Source organism: Procambarus clarkii, chromosome 30 (assembly GCF_040958095.1).
Source record: "Procambarus clarkii isolate CNS0578487 chromosome 30, FALCON_Pclarkii_2.0, whole genome shotgun sequence".
Classification (NCBI taxonomy): Eukaryota; Metazoa; Arthropoda; class Malacostraca; order Decapoda; family Cambaridae; genus Procambarus; species Procambarus clarkii.
In genome coordinates, this window is record NC_091179.1 from 31989334 (window position 1) to 32015714 (window position 26381).

The 26381-nt window shown below is 43.5% G+C and overlaps 1 protein-coding gene across 1 annotated transcript in view; it reads left to right on the top strand.

Moving 5' to 3' along the window:
* The window catches only part of LOC138370031 (uncharacterized), a 149709-nt gene that overhangs the window by 110968 nt on the left and 12360 nt on the right, over positions 1-26381 (top strand). Inside the window, exons 2-3 of the mRNA XM_069333805.1 lie at positions 20179-21580; positions 25486-25577. Coding sequence (XP_069189906.1) covers positions 20179-21580; positions 25486-25577 — 1494 coding nt within the window. The remainder of the gene's footprint in view (positions 1-20178; positions 21581-25485; positions 25578-26381) is intronic.

Consider the following 26381-nt stretch of genomic DNA (forward strand, 5'->3'; position numbering starts at 1 on the left):
ATATAATGTCCCCCCATTGTCACAAGTAGCAGTGTATAATACACCCATGGTCACTAGTAGCAGTGTATAATACCCCCATGGTCACTAGTAGCAGTATATAATACCCCCCATGGTCACTAGTAGCAGTGTATAATACCCCCATGGTCACTAGTAGCAGTATATAATACCCCACATGGTCACTAGTAGCAGTGTATAATACCCCCCATGGTCACTAGTAGCATTATATAATGCCCCCCTTTGTCACTAGTAGCAGTGTATAATACCCCCATGGTCACTAGTAGTAGTGTATAATACCCCCCATGGTCACTAGAAGCAGTATATAATACCCCCCTTGGTCACTAGTAGCAGTGTATAATAACCCCCATGGTCACTAGTAGCAGTGTATAATACCCCCCCCCATGGTCACTAGTAGCAGTGTATAATACCCCCATGGTCACAAGTAGCAGTATTTAATACCCTCCATGGTCACTAGTAGCAGTATATAATACCCCCATGGTCACTAGTAGCAGTGTATAATACCCCCCATGGTTACTAGTAGCAGTATATAATACCCTCATGGTCACTAAAAGCAGTGTATAATACCCCCTATGGTCACTAGTAGCAGTGTATAATACCCCCCATGGTCACTAGTAGCAGTATATAATACCCCCATGGTCACTAAAAGCAGTGTATAATACCCCCTATGGTCACTAGTAGCAGTGTATAATACCCCCCATTGTCACTAGAAGAAGTATAAAATACCCCCCCCATGGTCACTAGTAGCAGTATATAATACCCCCCATGGTCACTAGTAGCAGTATATAATACCCCCATGGTCACTAGTAGCAGTGTATAATACCCCCATGGTCACTAGTAGCAGTATATAATACCCCCCATGGTCACTAGTCGCAGTGTATAATACCCCCCATGGTCACTAGTAGCAGTGTATAATACCCCCCATGGTCACTAGTAGCAGTATATAATACCCCCCATGGTCACTAGTAGCAGTTTATAATACCCCCCATGGTCACTAGTAGCAGTATATAATACCCCCCATGGTCACTAGTAGCAGTATATAATAACCTCCATGGTAACTAGTAGCAGTATATAATAATCCCCATGGTCACTAGTAGCAGTATATAATACCCTCCATGGTCACTAGTAGCAGTATATAATACCCCCCATGGTCACTAGTAACAGTGTATAATACCCCCCATGGTCACTAGTAGCATTGTATAATACCCTCCTTGGTCACTAGTAGCAGTATATAATACCCTCCTTGGTCACTAGTAGCAGTGTATAATTCCCCCCATGGTCACTAGTAGCAATGTATAATACCCCCCATGGTCACTAGTAGCAGTATATAATACCCCCATGGTCACTAGTAGCAGGGTATAATACCCCCCATGGTCACTAGTAGCAGTATATAATACCCCCCATGGTCACTAGTAGCAGTATATAATACCCCCCATGGTAACTAGTAGCAGTATATAATGCCCCCATGGTCACTAGTAGCAGTGTATAATACCCCCATGGTCACTAGTAGCAGTATATAATACCCAACATGGTCACTAGTAGCATTGTATAATTCCCAACATGGTCACTAGTAGCAGTATATAATACCCAACATGGTCACTAGTAGCAGTGTATAATACCCCCCATGGTCACTAGTAGCAGTATATAATACCCCCCATGGTAACTAGTAGCAGTATATAATACCCCCATGGTCACTAGTAGCAGAATTTAATACCCCCCATGGTCACTAGTAGCAGTGTATAATACCCCCATGGTCACTAGTAGCAGTATATAATACCCCACATGGTCACTAGTAGCAGTGTATAATACCCCCCGTGGTCACTAGTAGCAGTATATAATGCCCCCCCATTGTCACTAGTAGCAGTGTATAATACCCCCATGGTCACTAGTAGTAGTGTATAATACCCCCCATGGTCACTAGAAGCAGTATATAATACCCCCCTTGGTCACTAGTAGCAGTGTATAATAACCCCCATGGTCACTAGTAGCAGTGTATAATACCCCCCCATGGTCACTAGTAGCAGTGTATAATACCCCCATGGTCACTAGTAGCAGTATTTAATACCCTCCATGGTCACTAGTAGCAGTATATAATACCCCCATGGTCACTAGTAGCAGTGTATAATACCCCACATGGTTACTAGTAGCAGTATATAATACCCTCATGGTCACTAAAAGCAGTGTATAATACCCCCTATGGTCACTAGTAGCAGTGTATAATACCCCCCATGGTCACTAGTAGCAGTATATAATACCCCCATGGTCACTAAAAGCAGTGTATAATACCCCCAATGGTTACTAGTAGCAGTATATAATACCCCCATGGTCACTAAGAGCAGTGTATAATACCCCCTCTGGTGACTAGTAGCAGTGTATAATACCCCCCATGGTCACTAGTAGCAGTGTATAATACCCCCCCCCCCAAGGTCACTAGTAGCAGTGTATAATACCCCCCATGGTCACTAAAATCAGTGTATAATACCCTCCATGGTCACTAGTAGCAGTGTATAATACCCTCCATGGTCACTAGTAGCAGTGTATAATACCCCCATGGTCACTAGTAGCAGTGTATAATACCCCCCATGTCACTAAAAGCAGTGTATAATACCCCCATGGTCACTAGTAGCAGTGTATAATACCCCCCATGGTCACTAGTAGCAGTGTATAATACCCCCCATGGTCACTAGTAGCAGTGTATAATACCCCATGGTCACTAGTAGCAGTGTATAATACCCCCATGGTCACTAGTACCAGATTATAATACCCCCATGGTCACTAGTAGCAGTGTATAATACCCCCCCATGGTCACTATTAGCAGTGTATAATACCCCATGGTCACTAGTAGCAGTGTATAATACCCCCATGGTCACTAGTACCAGAGTATAATACCCCCATGGTCACTAGTAGCAGTGTATAATACCCCCCATGGTCACTAAAAGCAGTGTATAATACCTCCCCTGGTCACTAGTAGCAGTGTATAATACCCCCCATGGTCACTAGTAGCAGTGTATAATAGCCCCATAGTCACTAAAAGCAGTCTATAAAACCCCCAATGGTCACTAGTAGCAGTGTATAATACCCCCTATGGTCACTAGTAGCAGTGTATAATACCCCCATGGTCACTAAAAGCAGTGTATAATACCCCCCTTGGTCACTAGTAGCAGTATATAATACCCCCATGATCACTAGTAGCAGAATTTAATACCCCCCATGGTCACTAGTAGCAGTGTATAATACCCCCTATGGTCACTAGTAGCAGTGTATAATACCCCCATGGTCACTAAAAGCAGTGTATAATACCTCCTCTTGGTTACTAGTAGCAGTGTATAATACCCCCATGGTCACTAGTAGCAGTATTTAATACCCCCATGGTCACTAGTAGCAGTACTTAATACCCCCCATGGTCAATAGTAGCAGTATATAATACCCCCATGGTCACTAGTAGCAGTGTATAATACACCCCATGGTTACTAGTAGCAGTATATAATACCCCCATGGTCACTAAAAGCAGTGTATAATACCCCCTATGGTCACTAGTAGCAGTGTATAATACCCCCATGGTCACTAGTAGCAGTGTACAGTACCCCCCCATGGTCACTAGTAGCAGTGTATAATACCCCCCATGGTCACTAAAATCAGTGTATAATACCCTCCATGGTCACTAGTAGCAGTGTATAATACCCCCCATGGTCACTAGTAGCAGTGTATAATACCCCATGGTCACTAGTAGCAGTGTATAATACCCCCCATGGTCACTAGTAGCAGTGTATAATACGCCCCATGGTCACTAGTAGCAGTGTATAATACCCCATGGTCACTAGTAGCAGTGTATAATACCCCAATGGTCACTAGTAGCAGTGTATAATACCCCCATGGTCACTAGTAGCAGTGTATAATACCCCCCATGGTCACTAAAAGCAGTGTATAATACCCCCCATGGTCACTAGTAGCAGTGTATAATACCCCCCATGGTCACTAGTAGCAGTGTATAATACCCCATGGTCACTAGTAGCAGTGTATAATACCCCCATGGTCACTAGTAGCAGTGTATAATACCCCCCATGGTCTCTAGTAGCAGTGTATAATACGCCCCATGGTCACTAGTAGCAGTGTATAATACCACATGGTCACTAGTAACAGTCTATAATACCCCCATGGTCACTAGTACCAGAGTATAATACCCCCATGGTCACAATTAGCAGTGTATAATACCCCCCATGGTCACTAGTAGCAATATATAATACCCCGCATGGTCACTAGTAGCAGTGTATAATACCCCCCATGGTCACTTGTAGCAGTGTATAATACCCCCAATGGTCACTAGTAGCAGTATATAATACCCCCCATGGTCACTAGTAGCAGTGTATAATGCACCCCATGGTCACTAGTAGCAGTGTATAATACCCATCATGGTCACTAGTAGAAGTGTATAATACCCCCAATGGTCACTAGTAGCAGTGTATAATACCCCCAATGGTCAATAGTAGCAATATATAATACCCCCCATGGTCACTAGTAGCAGTATTTAATACCCCCCCATGGTCACTAGTAGCAGTGTATAATACCCCCATGGTCACAAGTAGCAGTGTATAATACCCCCCATGGTCACTAGTAGAAGTGTATAATACCCCCCATGGTCACTAGTATAGGTGTATAACACTCCATGGTCACTAGTAACAGTGTATAATACCGCCCATGGTCACTAGTAGCAGTGTATAAAACCCCAAGGTCACTAGTAGCAATGTATAATACCACCCATGGTCACTAGTATAGGTGTATAACACTCCATGGTCACCAGTAGCAGTGTATAATACCCCATGGTCACTATTAGCAGTGTATAATACCCCCTATGGTTACTAGTAGCATTGTATATTACCCTCCATGGTCACCAGTAGCAGTGTATAATACCCCATGGTCACTAGTAGCACTGTATAATACCCCATGGTCACTGGTAGCAGTGTATAATACCCCATGGTTACTAGTAGCAGTGTATAATACCCCATGGTTACTAGTAGCAGTGTATAATACCCCCATGGTTACTAGTAGCAGTATATAATACCCCACGGTTTCTAGTAGCAGTGTATAATACCCCATGGTTACTAGTAGCAGAGTATATGACCCCATGGTTACTAGTAGCAGTGTATAATACCCCCCATGGTCACTAGTAGCAGTATATAATACCCCCCATAGTCACTAGTAGCAGTGTATAATACCCCATGGTCACTAGTATAGGTGTATAACACTCCATGGTCACCAGTAGCAGTGTATAATACCCCATGGTCACTAGTAGCAGTGTATAATACTCCATGGTTATTAGTGGAAGTGTATAACACCCTATGGTTACTAGTAGCAGTGCATAATACCCCCATGGTTACTAGTAGCAGTATATAATACGCCATGGTTACTAGTAGCAGTATATAATACCCCCATGGTCACTAGTAGCAGTATATAATACCCGCTATGGTCAATAGTAGCGGTATATAATACCCCCATGGTCACTAGTAGCAGTATATAATACCCCCCATGGTCACTAGTAGAAGTATATAATACCCAACATGGTCACTTGTAGCAGTGTATAATACCCCCCATGGTCACTAGTAGCAGTATATAATGTCCCCCCATTGTCACAAGTAGCAGTGTATAATACACCCATGGTCACTAGTAGCAGTGTATAATACCCCCATGGTCACTAGTAGCAGTATATAATACCCCCCATGGTCACTAGTAGCAGTGTATAATACCCCCATGGTCACTAGTAGCAGTATATAATACCCCACATGGTCACTAGTAGCAGTGTATAATACCCCCCATGGTCACTAGTAGCATTATATAATGCCCCCCTTTGTCACTAGTAGCAGTGTATAATACCCCCATGGTCACTAGTAGTAGTGTATAATACCCCCCATGGTCACTAGAAGCAGTATATAATACCCCCCTTGGTCACTAGTAGCAGTGTATAATAACCCCCATGGTCACTAGTAGCAGTGTATAATACCCCCCCATGGTCACTAGTAGCAGTGTATAATACCCCCATGGTCACAAGTAGCAGTATTTAATACCCTCCATGGTCACTAGTAGCAGTATATAATACCCCCATGGTCACTAGTAGCAGTGTATAATACCCCCCATGGTTACTAGTAGCAGTATATAATACCCTCATGGTCACTAAAAGCAGTGTATAATACCCCCTATGGTCACTAGTAGCAGTGTATAATACCCCCCATGGTCACTAGTAGCAGTATATAATACCCCCATGGTCACTAAAAGCAGTGTATAATGCCCCCTATGGTCACTAGTAGCAGTGTATAATACCCCCCATTGTCACTAGAAGAAGTATAAAATACCCCCCCCCATGGTCACTAGTAGCAGTATATAATACCCCCCATGGTCACTAGTAGCAGTATATAATACCCCCATGGTCACTAGTAGCAGTGTATAATACCCCCATGGTCACTAGTAGCAGTATATAATACCCCCCATGGTCACTAGTCGCAGTGTATAATACCCCCCATGGTCACTAGTAGCAGTGTATAATACCCCCCATGGTCACTAGTAGCAGTATATAATACCCCCCATGGTCACTAGTAGCAGTTTATAATACCCCCCATGGTCACTAGTAGCAGTATATAATACCCCCCATGGTCACTAGTAGCAGTATATAATAACCCCCATGGTAACTAGTAGCAGTATATAATAATCCCCATGGTCACTAGTAGCAGTATATAATACCCTCCATGGTCACTAGTAGCAGTATATAATACCCCCCATGGTCACTAGTAACAGTGTATAATACCCCCCATGGTCACTAGTAGCATTGTATAATACCCTCCTTGGTCACTAGTAGCAGTGTATAATACCCTCCTTGGTCACTAGTAGCAGTGTATAATTCCCCCCATGGTCACTAGTAGCAATGTATAATACCCCCCATGGTCACTAGTAGCAGTATATAATACCCCCATGGTCACTAGTAGCAGGGTATAATACCCCCCATGGTCACTAGTAGCAGTATATAATACCCCCCATGGTCACTAGTAGCAGTATATAATACCCCCCATGGTAACTAGTAGCAGTATATAATGCCCCCATGGTCACTAGTAGCAGTGTATAATACCCCCATGGTCACTAGTAGCAGTATATAATACCCAACATGGTCACTAGTAGCAGTGTATAATTCCCAACATGGTCACTAGTAGCAGTATATAATACCCAACATGGTCACTAGTAGCAGTGTATAATACCCCCCATGGTCACTAGTAGCAGTATATAATACCCCCCATGGTAACTAGTAGCAGTATATAATACCCCCATGGTCACTAGTAGCAGAATTTAATACCCCCCATGGTCACTAGTAGCAGTGTATAATACCCCCATGGTCACTAGTAGCAGTATATAATACCCCACATGGTCACTAGTAGCAGTGTATAATACCCCCCGTGGTCACTAGTAGCAGTATATAATGCCCCCCCATTGTCACTAGTAGCAGTGTATAATACCCCCATGGTCACTAGTAGTAGTGTATAATACCCCCCATGGTCACTAGAAGCAGTATATAATACCCCCCTTGGTCACTAGTAGCAGTGTATAATAACCCCCATGGTCACAAGTAGCAGTGTATAATACCCCCCCATGGTCACTAGTAGCAGTGTATAATACCCCCATGGTCACTAGTAGCAGTATTTAATACCCTCCATGGTCACTAGTAGCAGTATATAATACCCCCATGGTCACTAGTAGCAGTGTATAATACCCCACATGGTTACTAGTAGCAGTATATAATACCCTCATGGTCACTAAAAGCAGTGTATAATACCCCCTATGGTCACTAGTAGCAGTGTATAATACCCCCCATGGTCACTAGTAGCAGTATATAATACCCCCATGGTCACTAAAAGCAGTGTATAATACCCCCAATGGTTACTAGTAGCAGTATATAATACCCCCATGGTCACTAAGAGCAGTGTATAATACCCCCTCTGGTCACTAGTAGCAGTGTATAATACCCCCCATGGTCACTAGTAGCAGTGTATAATACCCCCCCCCCCAAGGTCACTAGTAGCAGTGTATAATACCCCCCATGGTCACTAAAATCAGTGTATAATACCCTCCATGGTCACTAGTAGCAGTGTATAATACCCTCCATGGTCACTAGTAGCAGTGTATAATACCCCAATGGTCACTAGTAGCAGTGTATAATACCCCCCATGTCACTAAAAGCAGTGTATAATACCCCCATGGTCACTAGTAGCAGTGTATAATACCCCCCATGGTCACTAGTAGCAGTGTATAATACCCCCCATGGTCACTAGTAGCAGTGTATAATACCCCATGGTCACTAGTAGCAGTGTATAATACCCCCATGGTCACTAGTACCAGATTATAATACCCCCATGGTCACTAGTAGCAGTGTATAATACCCCCCATGGTCACTAGTAGCAGTGTATAATACCCCATGGTCACTAGTAGCAGTGTATAATACCCCCATGGTCACTAGTACCAGAGTATAATACCCCCATGGTCACTAGTAGCAGTGTATAATACCCCCCATGGTCACTAAAAGCAGTGTATAATACCTCCCCTGGTCATTAGTAGCAGTGTATAATACCCCCCATGGTCACTAGTAGCAGTGTATAATAGCCCCATAGTCACTAAAAGCAGTGTATAAAACCCCCAATGGTCACTAGTAGCAGTGTATAATACCCCCTATGGTCACTAGTAGCAGTGTATAATACCCCCATGGTCACTAAAAGCAGTGTATAATACCCCCCTTGGTCACTAGTAGCAGTATATAATACCCCCATGGTCACTAGTAGCAGAATTTAATACCCCCCATGGTCACTAGTAGCAGTGTATAATAACCCCCATGGTCACTAGTAGCAGTGTATAATACCCCCCCATGGTCACTAGTAGCAGTGTATAATACCCCCATGGTCACAAGTAGCAGTATTTAATACCCTCCATGGTCACTAGTAGCAGTATATAATACCCCCATGGTCACTAGTAGCAGTGTATAATACCCCCCATGGTTACTAGTAGCAGTATATAATACCCTCATGGTCACTAAAAGCAGTGTATAATACCCCCTATGGTCACTAGTAGCAGTGTATAATACCCCCCATGGTCACTAGTAGCAGTATATAATACCCCCCATGGTCACTAAAAGCAGTGTATAATACCCCCTATGGTCACTAGTAGCAGTGTATAATACCCCCCATTGTCACTAGAAGAAGTATAAAATACCCCCCCCATGGTCACTAGTAGCAGTATATAATACCCCCCATGGTCACTAGTAGCAGTATATAATACCCCCATGGTCACTAGTAGCAGTGTATAATACCCCCATGGTCACTAGTAGCAGTATATAATACCCCCCATGGTCACTAGTCGCAGTGTATAATACCCCCCATGGTCACTAGTAGCAGTGTATAATACCCCCATGGTCACTAGTAGCAGTATATAATACCCCCCATGGTCACTAGTAGCAGTTTATAATACCCCCCATGGTCACTAGTAGCAGTATATAATACCCCCCATGGTCACTAGTAGCAGTATATAATAACCCCCATGGTAACTAGTAGCAGTATATAATAATACCCATGGTCACTAGTAGCAGTATATAATACCCTCCATGGTCACTAGTAGCAGTATATAATACCCCCCATGGTCACTAGTAACAGTGTATAATACCCCCCATGGTCACTAGTAGCATTGTATAATACCCTCCTTGGTCACTAGTAGCAGTGTATAATACCCTCCTTGGTCACTAGTAGCAGTGTATAATTCCCCCCATGGTCACTAGTAGCAATGTATAATACCCCCCATGGTCACTAGTAGCAGTATATAATACCCCCATGGTCACTAGTAGCAGGGTATAATACCCCCCATGGTCACTAGTAGCAGTATATAATACCCCCCATGGTCACTAGTAGCAGTATATAATACCCCCCATTGTAACTAGTAGCAGTATATAATGCCCCCATGGTCACTAGTAGCAGTGTATAATACCCCCATGGTCACTAGTAGATGTATATAATACCCAACATGGTCACTAGTAGCAGTGTATAATTCCCAACATGGTCACTAGTAGCAGTATATAATACCCAACATGGTCACTAGTAGCAGTGTATAATACCCCCCATGGTCACTAGTAGCAGTATATAATACCCCCCATGGTAACTAGTAGCAGTATATAATACCCCCATGGTCACTAGTAGCAGAATTTAATACCCCCCATGGTCACTAGTAGCAGTGTATAATACCCCCATGGTCACTAGTAGCAGTATATAATACCCCACATGGTCACTAGTAGCAGTGTATAATACCCCCGTGGTCACTAGTAGCAGTATATAATGCCCCCCCATTGTCACTAGTAGCAGTGTATAATACCCCCATGGTCACTAGTAGTAGTGTATAATACCCCCCATGGTCACTAGAAGCAGTATATAATACCCCCCTTGGTCACTAGTAGCAGTGTATAATAACCCCCATGGTCACTAGTAGCAGTGTATAATACCCCCCCATGGTCACTAGTAGCAGTGTATAATACCCCCATGGTCACTAGTAGCAGTATTTAATACCCTCCATGGTCACTAGTAGCAGTATATAATACCCCCATGGTCACTAGTAGCAGTGTATAATACCCCACATGGTTACTAGTAGCAGTATATAATACCCTCATGGTCACTAAAAGCAGTGTATAATACCCCCTATGGTCACTAGTAGCAGTGTATAATACCCCCCATGGTCACTAGTAGCAGTATATAATACCCCCATGGTCACTAAAAGCAGTGTATAATACCCCCAATGGTTACTAGTAGCAGTATATAATACCCCCATGGTCACTAAGAGCAGTGTATAATACCCCCTCTGGTCACTAGTAGCAGTGTATAATACCCCCCATGGTCACTAGTAGCAGTGTATAATACCCCCCCCCAAGGTCACTAGTAGCAGTGTATAATACCCCCCATGGTCACTAAAATCAGTGTATAATACCCTCCATGGTCACTAGTAGCAGTGTATAATACCCTCCATGGTCACTAGTAGCAGTGTATAATACCCCCATGGTCACTAGTAGCAGTGTATAATACCCCCCATGTCACTAAAAGCAGTGTATAATACCCCCATGGTCACTAGTAGCAGTGTATAATACCCCCATGGTCACTAGTAGCAGTGTATAATACCCCCCATGGTCACTAGTAGCAGTGTATAATACCCCATGGTCACTAGTAGCAGTGTATAATACCCCATGGTCACTAGTACCAGATTATAATACCCCCATGGTCACTAGTAGCAGTGTATAATACCCCCCATGGTCACTAGTAGCAGTGTATAATACCCCATGGTCACTAGTAGCAGTGTATAATACCCCCATGGTCACTAGTACCAGAGTATAATACCCCCATGGTCACTAGTAGCAGTGTATAATACCCCCCATGGTCACTAAAAGCAGTGTATAATACCTCCCCTGGTCATTAGTAGCAGTGTATAATACCCCCCATGGTCACTAGTAGCAGTGTATAATAGCCCCATAGTCACTAAAAGCAGTGTATAAAACCCCCAATGGTCACTAGTAGCAGTGTATAATACCCCCTATGGTCACTAGTAGCAGTGTATAATACCCCCATGGTCACTAAAAGCAGTGTATAATACCCCCCTTGGTCACTAGTAGCAGTATATAATACCCCCATGGTCACTAGTAGCAGAATTTAATACCCCCCATGGTCACTAGTAGCAGTGTATAATACTCCCTATGGTCACTAGTAGCAGTGTATAATACCCCCATGGTCACTAAAAGCAGTGTATAATACCTCCTCTTGGTTACTAGTAGCAGTGTATAATACCCCCATGGTCACTAGTAGCAGTATTTAATACCCCCATGGTCACTAGTAGCAGTACTTAATACCCCCCATGGTCAATAGTAGCAGTATATAATACCCCCATGGTCACTAGTAGCAGTGTATAATACACCCCATGGTTACTAGTAGCAGTATATAATTCCCCCATGTTCACTAAAAGCAGTGTATAATACCCCCTATGGTCACTAGTAGCAGTGTATAATACCCCCATGGTCACTAGTAGCAGTGTATAGTACCCCCCCCCCCATTGTCACTAGTAGCAGTGTATTATACCCCCCATGGTCACTAAAATCAGTGTATAATACCCTCCATGGTCACTAGTAGCAGTGTATAATACCCCCCATGGTCACTAGTAGCAGTGTATAATACCCCATGGTCACTAGTAGCAGTGTATAATACCCCCCATGGTCACTAGTAGCAGTGTATAATACGCCCCATGGTCACTAGTAGCAGTGTATAATACCCCATGGTCACTAGTAGCAGTGTATAATACCCCAATGGTCACTAGTAGCAGTGTATAATACCCCCATGGTCACTAGTAGCAGTGTATAATACCCCCCATGGTCACTAAAAGCAGTGTATAATACCCCCCATGGTCACTAGTAGCAGTGTATAATACCCCCCATGGTCACTAGTAGCAGTGTATAATACCCCATGGTCACTAGTAGCAGTGTATAATACCCCCATGGTCACTAGTAGCAGTGTATAATACCCCCCATGGTCACTAGTAGCAGTGTATAATACGCCCCATGGTCACTAGTAGCAGTGTATAATACCACATGGTCACTAGTAACAGTCTATAATACCCCCATGGTCACTAGTACCAGAGTATAATACCCCCATGGTCACAATTAGCAGTGTATAATACCCCCCATGGTCACTAGTAGCAATATATAATACCCCGCATGGTCACTAGTAGCAGTGTATAATACCCCCCATGGTCACTAGTAGCAGTGTATAATACCCCCAATGGTCACTAGTAGCAGTATATAATACCCCCCATGGTCACTAGTAGCAGTGTATAATGCACCCCATGGTCACTAGTAGCAGTGTATAATACCCCCCATGGTCACTAGTAGAAGTGTATAATACCCCCAATGGTCACTAGTAGCAGTGTATAATACCCCCAATGGTCAATAGTAGCAATATATAATACCCCCCATGGTCACTAGTAGCAGTATTTAATACCCCCCCATGGTCACTAGTAGCAGTGTATAATACCCCCATGGTCACAAGTAGCAGTGTATAATACCCCCCATGGTCACTAGTAGAAGTGTATAATACCCCCCATGGTCACTAGTATAGGTGTATAACACTCCATGGTCACTAGTAACAGTGTATAATACCGGCCATGGTCACTAGTAGCAGTGTATAAAACCCCATGGTCACTAGTAGCAATGTATAATACCACCCATGGTCACTAGTATAGGTGTATAACACTCCATGGTCACCAGTAGCAGTGTATAATACCCCATGGTCACTATTAGCAGTGTATAATACCCCCTATGGTTACTAGTAGCATTGTATATTACCCCCCATGGTCACCAGTAGCAGTGTATAATACCCCATGGTCACTAGTAGCACTGTATAATACCCCATGGTCACTGGTAGCAGTGTATAATACTGCTTATAATACAGTGGTTACTAGTAGCAGTGTATAATACCCCATGGTTACTAGTAGCAGTGTATAATACCCCCATGGTTACTAGTAGCAGTATATAATACCCCACGGTTTCTAGTAGCAGTGTATAATACCCCATGGTTACTAGTAGCAGAGTATATGACCCCATGGTTACTAGTAGCAGTGTATAATACCCCCCATGGTCACTAGTAGCAGTATATAATACCCCCCATAGTCACTAGTAGCAGTGTATAATACCCCATGGTCACTAGTATAGGTGTATAACACTCCATGGTCACCAGTAGCAGTGTATAATACCCCATGGTCACTAGTAGCAGTGTATAATACTCCATGGTTATTAGTGGAAGTGTATAACACCCTATGGTTACTAGTAGCAGTGCATAATACCCCCATGGTTACTAGTAGCAGTATATAATACGCCATGGTTACTAGTAGCAGTATATAATACCCCCATGGTCACTAGTAGCAGTATATAATACCCCCCATGGTCAATAGTAGCGGTATATAATACCCCCATGGTCACTAGTAGCAGTATATAATACCCCCCATGGTCACTAGTAGCAGTATATAATACCCCCATTGTCACTAGTAGAAGTATATAATACCCCCCATTGTCACTTGTAGAAGTATATAATACCCCCCCATGGTCACTAGTAGCAGTATATAATACCCCTCATGGTCACTAGTAGCAGTGTATAATACCCCCCATGGTCACTAGTAGCAGTATATAATACCCCCCATGGTCACTAGTAGCAGTGTATAATACCCCCCATGGTCACTAGTAGCAGTGTATAATACCCCCCATGGTCACTAGTAGCAGTGTATAATACCCCCCATGGTCACTAGTAGCAGTATATAATACCCCCATGGTCACTAGTAGCAGTATATAATACCACCCATGGTCACTAATAGCAGTATATAATACCCCCCATGGTCACTAGTAGCAGTGTATTATACCCCCCATGGTCACTAGTAGCAGTATATAATACCCCCCATGGTCACTAGTAGCAGTGTATAATACCCCCGTGGTCACTAGTAGCAGTATTTAATACCCCCCATGGTCACTAGTAGCAGTATATAATACCCCCATGGTCACTAGTAGCAGTGTATAATACCCCCCATGGTTACTAGTAGCAGTATATAATGCCTCCATGGTCACGAGTAGCAGTGTATAATACCCCCCATGGTCACTAGTAGCATTGTATAATACCCCCCTATGGTCACTAGTAGCAGTGTATAATACCCCCCATTGTTAGTAGTAGCAGTATATAATGCCCCCATGGTCACTAGTAGCAGTGTATAATACCCCCCATGGTCACTAAAAGCAGTGTATAATACCCCCCATGGTCACTAGTAGCAGTATATAATACCCCATTGTCACTAGTAGCAGTATATAATACCCCCATGGTAACTAGTAGCAGTATATAATAACCCCCATGGTCACTAGTAGCAGTATATAATACCCCCCCATGGTCACTAGTAGCAGTATATAATACCCCCCATGGTCACTAGTAGCAGTATATAATTCCCCCATGGTCACTAGTAGCAGTATATAATACCCCCATTGTCACTAGTAGAAGTATATAATACCCCCATGGTCACTAGTAGCAGTGTATAATACCCCCATGGTCACTAGTAGCAGTATATAATACTCCCCATGGTCACTAGTAGCAGTATATAATACCCCCATGGTCACTAGTAGCAGTGTATAATACCCCCCATGGTTACTAGTAGCAGTATATAATGCCCCCATGGTCAATAGTAGCAGTGTATAATACCCCCATGGTCACTAGTAGCAGTGTATAATACACCCCATGGTCACTAGTAGCAGTGTATAATACCCCCCATGGTTACTAGTAGCAATATATAATGCCCCTATGGTCACTAGTAGCAGTGTATAATACCCCCATGGTCACTAAAAGCAGTGTATAATACCCCCCATGGTCACTAGTAGCAGTGTATAATACCCCCATGGTCACTAGTAGCAGTGTGTACTACCCCCCCCCATGGTCACTAGTAGCAGTGTATAATACCCTCCATGGTCACTAAAAGCAGTGTATAATACCCCCGATGGTCACTAGTAACAGTGTATAATACCCCCCATGGTCACTAGTAGCAGTGTATAATACCCCATGGTCACTAGTAGCAGTGTATAATACCCCCATGGTCACTAGTAGCAGAGTATAATACCCACATGGTCACTAGTAGCAGTGTATAATACCCCCCATGGTCACTAGTAGCAGTGTATAATACCCCCCATGGTCACTAGTAGCAGTGTATAATAGCCCCATGGTCACTAAAAGCAGTGTATAATACCCCCATGGTCACTTGTAGCAGTGTATAATACACCCATGGTCACTAGTAGCAGTATATAATACCCCCCATGGTCACTAGTAGCAGTGTATAATACCCCCATGGTCACTAGTAGCAGTGTATAATACACCCATGGTCACTAGTAGCAGTATATAATACCCCCCATGGTCACTAGTTGCAGAGTATAATACCCCCTATGGTCACTAGTAGCAGTGTATAATACCCCCCATGGTCACTAAAAGCAGTGTATAATACCCCCATGGTCACTAGTAGCAGTGTATAATACCCCCCATGGTCACTAGAAGCAGTGTATAATAGCCCCATGGTCACTAAAAGCAGTGTATAATACACCCATGGTCACTAGTAGCAGTGTATAATACCCCCATGGTCACTAGTAGCAGTGTATAATACACCCATGGTCACTAGTAGCAGTATATAATACCCCCCGTGGTCACTATTAGCAGTGTATAATACCCCCATGGTCACTAGTAGCAGTGTATAATACACCCATGGTCACTAGTAGCAGTGTATAATACACCCATGGTCACTAGTAGCAGTATATAATACCCCCCATGGTCACTAGTAGCAGTATATAATACCCCCCATGGTCACTAGTAGCAGTGTATAATACCCCCCATGGTCACTAGTAGCAGTATATAATACCCCCCCATGGTCACTAGTAGCAGTGTATAATACCTCCCATGGTCACTAGTAGCAGTGTATATTACCCCTCATGGTCACTAGTAGCAGTGTAATATACCCCATGGTCAATAGTAGCAGTGTATAATACCCCCCATGGTCACTAGTAGCAGTATATAATACCCCCATGGTCACTAGTAGCAGTGTATAATACCCCCCATGGTCACTAGTAGCAGTGTATAATACCCCCCATGGTCACTAGTAGCAGTGTATAATACCCCCTATGGTCACTAGTAGCAGTGTATAATACCCCCCATGGTCACTAGTAGCAGTGTATAATACCCCCCATGGTCACTAGTAGCAGTGTTTAATACCCCCCATGGTCACTAGTATAGGTGTATAACACTCCATGGTCACTAGTAGCAGTGTATAATACCCCATGGTCACTAGTAGCAGTGTATAATACCCCCATGGTCACTAGTAGCAGTATATAATACCCCCATGGTCACTAGTAGCAGTGTATAATACCTCCCATGGTCACTAGTAGCAGTGTATATTACCCCTCATGGTCACTAGTAGCAGTGTATAATACCCCCCATGGTCACTAGTAGCAGTGTATAATACCCCTCATGGTCACTAGTAGCAGTGTATAATACCCCCCATGGTCACTATTAGCAGTGTATAATACCCCCCATGGTCACTAGTAGCAGTGTATAATACCCCCCATGGTCACTAGTAGCAGTGTATAATACCCCCAGTGGTCACTATTAGCAGTGTATAATACCCCATGGTCACTAGTAGCAGTGTATAATACCCCCCATGGTCACTAGTAGCAGTGTATAATACCCCCCATGGTCACTAGTAGCAGTGTATAATACCCCCCATGGTCACTAGTAGCAGTGTATAATACCCCCCATGGTCAATAGTAGCAGTGTATAATACCCCCCATGGTCACTAGTAGCAGTGTATAATACCCCCCATGGTCACTAGTAGCAGTGTATAATACCCCTATGGTCACTAGTAGCAGTGTATAATACCCCCCCATGGTCACTAGTAGCAGTGTATAATACCCCCCATGGTCACTAGTAGCAGTGTATAACCGTTTATAGTAATGAGTGTTGTATATTATGTTGAAGGAAGTCTTCAGAAGTGAATAATACAACTAATAAATAGAGGGAGCAGATCCAACCTCATACTGGATATTTGGAAATAGAATGAAACTACAGTCACCAAGACACGACCTTACAATCACCAAGACACGACCTTACAATCACCAAGACACGACCTTACAGTCACAAAGACACGACCTTACAGTCACCAAGACACGACCTTACAGTCACCAAGACACGACCTTACAGTCACCAAGACACGACCTTACAGTCACTATGACACGACCTTACAGTCACCAAGACACGACCTTATAGTCACCAAGACACGACCTTATAGTCACCAAGACACGACCTTACAGTCACCAAGACACGACCTTACAGTCACCAAGACACGACCTTACAGTCACTATGACACGACCTTACAGTCACCAAGACACGACCTTACAGTCACTATGACACGACCTTACAGTCACCAAGACACGACCTTACAGTCACCAAGACACGACCTTACAGTCACTATGACACGACCTTACAGTCACCAAGATACGACCTCAGTCACCAAGACACGACCTTACAGTCACTATGACACGACCTTACAGTCACCAAGACACGACCTTACAGTCACCAAGACACGACCTTACAGTCACTATGACACGACCTTACAGTCACCAAGACACGACCTTACAGTCACTATGACACGACCTTACAGTCACCAAGACACCTTATAGTCACCAAGACACGACCTTATAGTCACCAAGACACGACCTTACAGTCACCAAGACACGACCTTACAGTCACTATGACACGACCTTACAGTCACCAAGACACGACCTTATAGTCACCAAGACACGACCTTATAGTCACCAAGACACAACCTTACAGTCACCAAGACACGACCTTACAGTCACCAAGATACGACCTCAGTCACCAAGACACGACCTTACAGTCACCAAGACACGACCTTACAGTCACCAAGACACGACGTTACAGTCACCAAGACATGACCTTACAGTCACCAAGACACGACCTTACAGTCATTTTGAGTCCTGTTGAAGTCATCCCTGTTAGATGAACTGTGTGTTTGGAGATGAGTTCGATCCTGGGATGCCCAGGAATCTGTTGAGCCTTATAGCATGCAATGTTCCTGTAATTTGACTGCCGGATTATTTACTAGTTCTACTTCTAATACTCTTCACGTCATACTAATTTTAGATGTAGATATTACCATTATCTGTCTCACCGCCCTGATGGTAAATTTAATTTAATTTTCCTGTATTTTTTCGCCTTTCAAATTGTAAAATGAATGTTCCTCACTTTATGGTAAAAATGTAAATTTGACTTAGATCGCTGTTAGCTTATTTAGTGCAGCCAGAATTGTAATGATTTTCATAAGTTTTTTCGAATAAAGTTTCTGACTGTGATAATATCTACGCCCTAAGCTGTTATTGTGACTGTCGTTAATTAATGAACTGTAATTTATATTTCAAGTTTCAGAATTATAAATGTATCACAATCTGTGAATAATGCCTTTGGTGTTATTGATTTGAAAACATCTGCTGCTCTTTGGTGTCAGTTAATGAAGCCTGTTTGTCTTCAGTAACAGTATACTCAACCTGTTGATGGTTAGTAACAGTATATACAAACTGTTGGTGGTCAATAACAGTATAAAACAACCTGTTGGTGGTCAATAACAGAATATACATCCTGTTGGTGGTCAATAACAGTGTAAACAACCTGTTGGTGGTCAAAAAGTGTATAAACAACCTGTTGGTGGTCAATAACAGTATAAACAACCTGTTGGTGGTCAATAACAGTATAAACAACCTGTTGGTGGTCAATAACAGTATAAACAACCTGTTGGTGGTCAATAACAGTGTAAACAACCTGTTGGTGGTCAATAACACTATAAACAACCTGTTGGTGGTCAATAACAGTGTAAACAACCTGTTGGTGGTCAATAACACTATAAACAACCTGTTGGTGGTCAATAACACTATAAACAACCTGTTGGTGGTCAATAACAGTGTAAACAACCTGTTGGTGGTCAATAACACTATAAACAACCTGTTGGTGCTCAATAACAGTGTAAACAACCTGTTGGTGGTCAATAACAGTGTAAACAACCTGTTGGTGGTCAATAACAGTGTAAACAACCTGTTGGTGGTCAATAACAGTGTAAACAACCTGTTGGTGGTCAATAACAGTGTAAACAACCTGTTGGTGGTCAATAACAGTGTAAACAACCTGTTGGTGGTTAATAACAGTGTAAACAACCTGTTGGTGGTCAATAACAGTGTAAACAACCTGTTGGTGGTCAATAACAGTGTTAACAACCTGTTGGTGGTTAATAACAGTGTAAACAACCTGTTGGTGGTCAATAACAGTGTAAACAACCTGTTGGTGGTCAATAACAGTGTTAACAACCTGTTGGTGGTCAATAACAGTGTAAACAACCTGTTGGTGGTCAGTAACAGTGTAAACAACCTGTTGGTGGTCAATATCACTGCATAACACCTATTAACCATTAGACAAAAAAATATATAAAACCTGATAGTCATTATCAATTGCATAGAAAAAAATATTTTCACCACAATTAAGTTTTCTGTAGATGATAGTGTCAGCTCCCACACTGACTCAAGTGTCAGCTTCCACACTGACTCAAGTGTCAGCTCTCACACTGACTCAAGTGTCAGCTCCCACACTGACTCAAGTGTCAGCTACCACACTGACTCAAGTGTCAGCTTCCACACTGACTCAAGTGTCAACTCCCACACTGACTCAAGTGTCAGCTTCCACACTGACTCAAGTGTCAGCTCTCACGCTGACTCAAGTGTCAGCTTCCACACTGACTCAAGTGTCAGCTCTCACACTGACTCAAGTGTCAGCTCTCACACTGACTCAAGTGTCAGCTTCCACACTGACTCAAGTGTCAGCTCTCACACTGACTCAAGTGTCAGCTCCCACACTGACTCAAGTGTCAGCTACCACACTGACTCAAGTGTCAGCTCTCACACTGACTCAAGTGTCAGCTCCCACACTGGCTCAAGTGCCAGCTCCCACACTGACTCAAGTGCCAGCTCCCACACTGACTCAAGTGCCAGCTCCCACACTGACTCAAGTGCCAGCTCCCACACTGGCACAAGTGTCAGCTACCACACTGACTCAAGTGCCAGCTCCCACACCGGCACAAGTGCCAGCTCCCACACTGACTCAAGTGCCAGCTCCCACACTGACTCAAGTGTCAGCTACCACACTGACTCAAGTGCCAGCTCCCACACCGGCACAAGTGCCAGCTCCCACACCGTCACAAGTGCCAGCTCCCACACCGTCACAAGTGCCAGCTCCCACACCGTCACAAGTGCCAGCTCCCACACCGTCACAAGTGCCAGCTCCCACACTGTCACAAGTGTCAGCTCCCACACCGTCACAAGTGTCAGCTCCCACACCGTCACAAGTGTCAGCTCCCACACCGTCACAAGTGCCAGCTCCCACACCGTCACAAGTGCCAGCTCCCACACCGTCACAAGTGTCAGCTCCCATACCGTCACAAGTGCCAGCTCCCACACTGTCACAAGTGTCAGCTCCCACACCGTCACAAGTGCCAGCTCCCACACCGTCACAAGTGTCAGGTCCCACACCGTCACAAGTGCCAGCTCCCACACTGTCACAAGTGTCAGCTCCCACACCGTCACAAGTGCCAGCTCCCACACCGTCACAAGTGTCAGCTCCCACACCGTCACAAGTGCCAGCTCCCACACCGTCACAAGTGTCAGCTCCCACACCGTCACAAGTGCCAGCTCCCACACCGTCACAAGTGTCAGCTCCCACACCGTCACAAGTGCCAGCTCCCACACCGGCACAAGTGCCAGCACCCACACCGGCACAAGTGCCACATATCACTGCCAATGGCACTGTGTCAGCTGGAGGAAGTTTGGTCGTAAATCGTGTTTAAGTTCTCGCCAGTCTTGTGAGGTCTTCCACGCGACTGTTTCCTCACTAACGGTGGCTTTGTGGGTGATTAGTTTGGCCCTGGTCCGGGGAGCGCCAGTTTCTCCTTAGTTGGTGCCTCGTCGGTGACGTTGGTTGGTAGTTTAGCAGTTTTATACTGGTTTGTGGTGCGTTGCTACGAAACGAAATGAAGAGCTACGCGCAGGAATGAAGAACTACGCAAAGGAATGAAGAGCTGCGCACATGAAGGGAAAACTACGCGCAGGAATGAAGAAGTACGCACAGGAAGGAAAGGCTACGCACAGGTGAGGAGAGGAACCTAAAGACAAGACAGGAGCCACACACAGATGAAGACACAATGAGACAGGACTTCAAAAGATATATTACTGGCGGGCCGTCATACATGCCATCATATCTGAATATATATATATATATATATATATATATATATATATATATATATATATATATATATATAGAAGGGGTACCACCTCTGGTGCAAGTGTAGGGACCCATAGCCTCGGAGAAGAAGATAAAGAGTACTCAGAGAAGACCTTGTGGATCCTCACTGAACATTTTGATATTTTCTTCTCCTACCACCCCTATTCTTTTGGTATGTGTGTATATTTATCTAACTTTATTTGAAAATGTCATTACACAAAAAAAGTTACAATATTGATTACATGCAGGGTACAAGGCTGCTTGTCACAAGTTGAACAGCTCCTACAGCTCCTCAGATGGCGGGCAGGAACCATGGATGCCGTGAGCATTCCCTCTCTGGATTGCCACACTAAGGCGCTGAAAAAGAAAACTGGCAGCTCTAGGGTCTCTAGTTGTTTCGATTAGCTTAGACCCCAACTCCTTCAAAAAGCTAGCAGCACTTTTACCCGAGGCACCAAGTGTCTCTGAGGCAATGGGGACAAAATTGTAGTGGTGCTCAAGGTCTCTGTATTTACGTGACTTGGCCGCTTCCCGGTGATTGGCAGCACCTCCTGCTTGTGTAGCACTGAAGTCAACATAGGTATTGGCCAAAGTTGAAACGCAAGTGTAGTCCACACCAACTGTCTACCATTCTTCATGGGGTTCACCGTGATTCCGTCTGGGTGACCGACAGGCTCATCAGAGTTGCGGGACATTAGGTAACGGGGCTCTCTCTCTGCTGGACAACCGGCTGTGGTAAGGCTTCTCTTAATAATGTCATTGACCGCGCCGTGTCTTGCATGCCATCCTCCTGTCCTTTGGCAGAGAAGGCCATGCCGTCCGTATCTGTCGGCCTCTGCCTCGCCGCAAATACACCTGTATTCGGTGTGGATTGGGGCAGCGAGGCGGAGAGCCACGGCAATTCGAATGGCCTGCGGTGTGAGACGGGTGCCGGTTGCTGACATTAGGGTTGCTAATAGGAAATCACCTGCATGGAGAGCTGCTACAGCTCTAAGTCGGGCAGTATCATGTGGTGTTATCGCAGCTTCTAGCAAATTTGCAGCTTCTTGGTCGGCAATGGGGCGATCCCAGCTGGATTGCTTATGGGCTTCAGAAGGCGGTGGTTGGGGTGCATATATATATATATATATATATATATATATATATATATATATATATATATATATATATATATACATATATATATATATATATATATATATATATATATATATATATATATATATATGTATATATACATATTTATATATATATATATATATGTATATATATATATATATATATATATATGTATATATATATATATATATATATATATATATATATATATATATATATATATATATATGTATATATATATATAAATATAAATATATATATATATATATATATATATATATATATATATATATAAATATAAATATATATATATATATATATATATATATATATATATATATATATGTATATATATATATATATATATATATATATATATATAAATATTAATATATATATATATATATATATATATATATATAAATATAAATATATATATATATATATATATATATATATATATATATATATATATATATATATATATATATATATATATATATATATATATATATATATATATACAATGGAAGGGAGTACCACCTCTAGCTGGAAGAAGGAGGACCCATAGCCTCGTAGGAAACCACGCATAACGCATTAGAGGGAATGTTTAGATCCCCTCCAATACAGTTTCTGTGTGCTTTTCTCCTACCACCCCCTTCCTTTTTTATTTTTTGTGCTTTATTATGCATTTGATGGTTACAAGATATACATGGGTTGATACAAAAATGTATCAACATGTGTCACCACATGGTGACACCCAGTGTCACCATGTGGCTCAACACACCCAGTGTCACCATGTGGTGGCTCAACACACCCATATATATATATATATATATATATATATATATATATATATATATATATATATATATATATATATATATATATATATATATATATATATATATATATATATATATATATATATATATATATATAGGTAAGACAACGAGGGCGTGGTCGTCTTTTACCATGCTGTGGTAGGAGGTCGTCCAATTTGCTTTGTTGGTGTTGTAGGAGGTCGTCCAATTTGCTATGTTGGTGTGGTAGGAGGTCGTCCAATTTGCTATGTTGGTGTGGTAGGAGGTCATCCAATTTGCTATGTTGGTGTGGTAGGAGGTCATCCAATTTGCTATGTTGGTGTGGTAGGAGGTCATCTAATTTGCTATGTTGGTGTGGTAGGAGGTCATCCAATTTGCTATGTTGGTGTGGTAGGAGGTCATCCAATTTGCTATGTTGGTGTGGTAGGAGGTCATCCAATTTGCTATGTTGGTGTGGTAGGAGGTCATCCAATTTGCTATGTTGGTGTGGTAGGAGGTCATCCAATTTGCTATGTTGGTGTGGTAGGAGGTCGTCCAATTTGCTATGTTGGTGTGGTAGGAGGTCATCCAATTTGCTATGTTGGTGTGGTAGGAGGTCGTCCAATTTGCTATGTTGGTGTGGTAGGAGGTCGTCCAATTTGCTATGTTGGTGTGGTAGGAGGTCATCCAATTTGCTATGTAAAAAATGTAACAAGAGAGCTGAGCCAGGCTAGTCCAACGACTCTACAACTCAATGAGTTGAGGTGTATTAAGACCTATTTATTGCCGAGATCATACGATGATTAATGAACGCGTCCGTTCGTCCGCCCATCCACCCGTCCATTCATCCGATCGTCCGTCCGTCCATTGACTAACGATTTCAATACCTAAATTTTAACACCATGTGGCTCAACATACCCATTGTGGCTCAACACACCCAGTGTCACCATGTGGCTCAACACACCCAGTGTCACCATGTGGCTCAACACACCCAGTGTCACCATGTGGCTCAACACACCCAGTGTCACCATGTGGCTCAACACACCCAGTGTCACCATGTGGCTCAACACACCCATTGTGGCTCAACACACCCTGTGTCACCATGTGGCTCAACACACCCATTGTGGCTCAACACACCCAGTGTCACCATGTGGTGGCTCAACACACACCCAGTGTCACCATGTGGGTCAATACTCCCAGTGTCACCATGTGGCTCAACACACCCAGTGTCACCATGTGGTGGCTCAACACACACCCAGTGTCACCATGTGGGTCAATACTCCCAGTGTCACCATGTGGCTCAACACACCCAGTGTCCCCATTTGGCTCAACATGGTGACATGTTGAGCCATGATATTTGTATCCAAGACGGATTCTCGCTATTACTGACTCTCCCTCGTCCTCCTCCTCTTCGTCCATAATGATTGGGATTGCCAGCTGCAACCATGTTGTAACATTGTACAGATTCACTGGTTTGTGCTTCTATCCTCCTTTCCTCAGTTACCTTGTCACGGTGATGTTGCCTGACAGTACCTCTAATTTGTAGTATTAGAGTCATACCCAATGAGTCTTGGGTATGAAGTACTCAATATGGTCTCCTTCAGCGCCTTCAGCAGCCAGCACATCTGGTCGTTCATACATTCATATTCCAACATGGGAGGGGATCCACAGAAACTTGATGACTCTTCCCTGATTGGTAAGTGCTCTCACAGCTCTCTTAATTTCAGCGACTATTGGAAGATTTTCTGCCCGATTTTTACTTAGGCTTTGCAGTGCTGCTTTAGAATCGGTGCAAATCACTGCACCATTAGTGTTCCGTTCAAGAAACCTTACCGCCGTAACAATGGCTGTTAGTTTTGCTTGAGTAGATGAGGCATAGTTCTCAATACGTGCTTTTTCTTCATTTCTGCGTTGGAAAGTATTATCCTTGATTACAGTGTATGCTGCACCAGCCCTTTCAATTGACAGGATTAGATGACCCGTCAGTGTAGATTTGATCTAGGTCATCTCAGGCTTCTTTATAAATTTCCTCGAGATACTTGTGCTTGTGGCTCAACACACCCATTGTCACCATGTGGCTCAACACACCCAGTGTCACCATGTGGCTCAACACACCCAGTGTCACTATGTGGCTCAACACACCCATTGTCACCATGTGGCTCAACACACCCAGTGTCACTATGTGGCTCAACACACCCAGTGTCACCATGTGGTTCAACACACCCAGTGTCACCATGTGGTTCAACACACCCAGTGTCACCATGTGGTGGCTCAACACACCCAGCCTCACCATGTGGTGGCTCAACACACCCAGCCTCACCATGTGGTGGCTCAACACACCCAGCCTCACCATGTGGTGGCTCAACACACCCAGTGTCACCATGTATCTCAACACACCCAGTGTCACCATGTGGCTCAACACACCCAGTGTCATCATGTGGTTCAACACACCCAGCGTCACCATGTGGTGGCTCAACACACCCAGTGTCACTATGTGGCT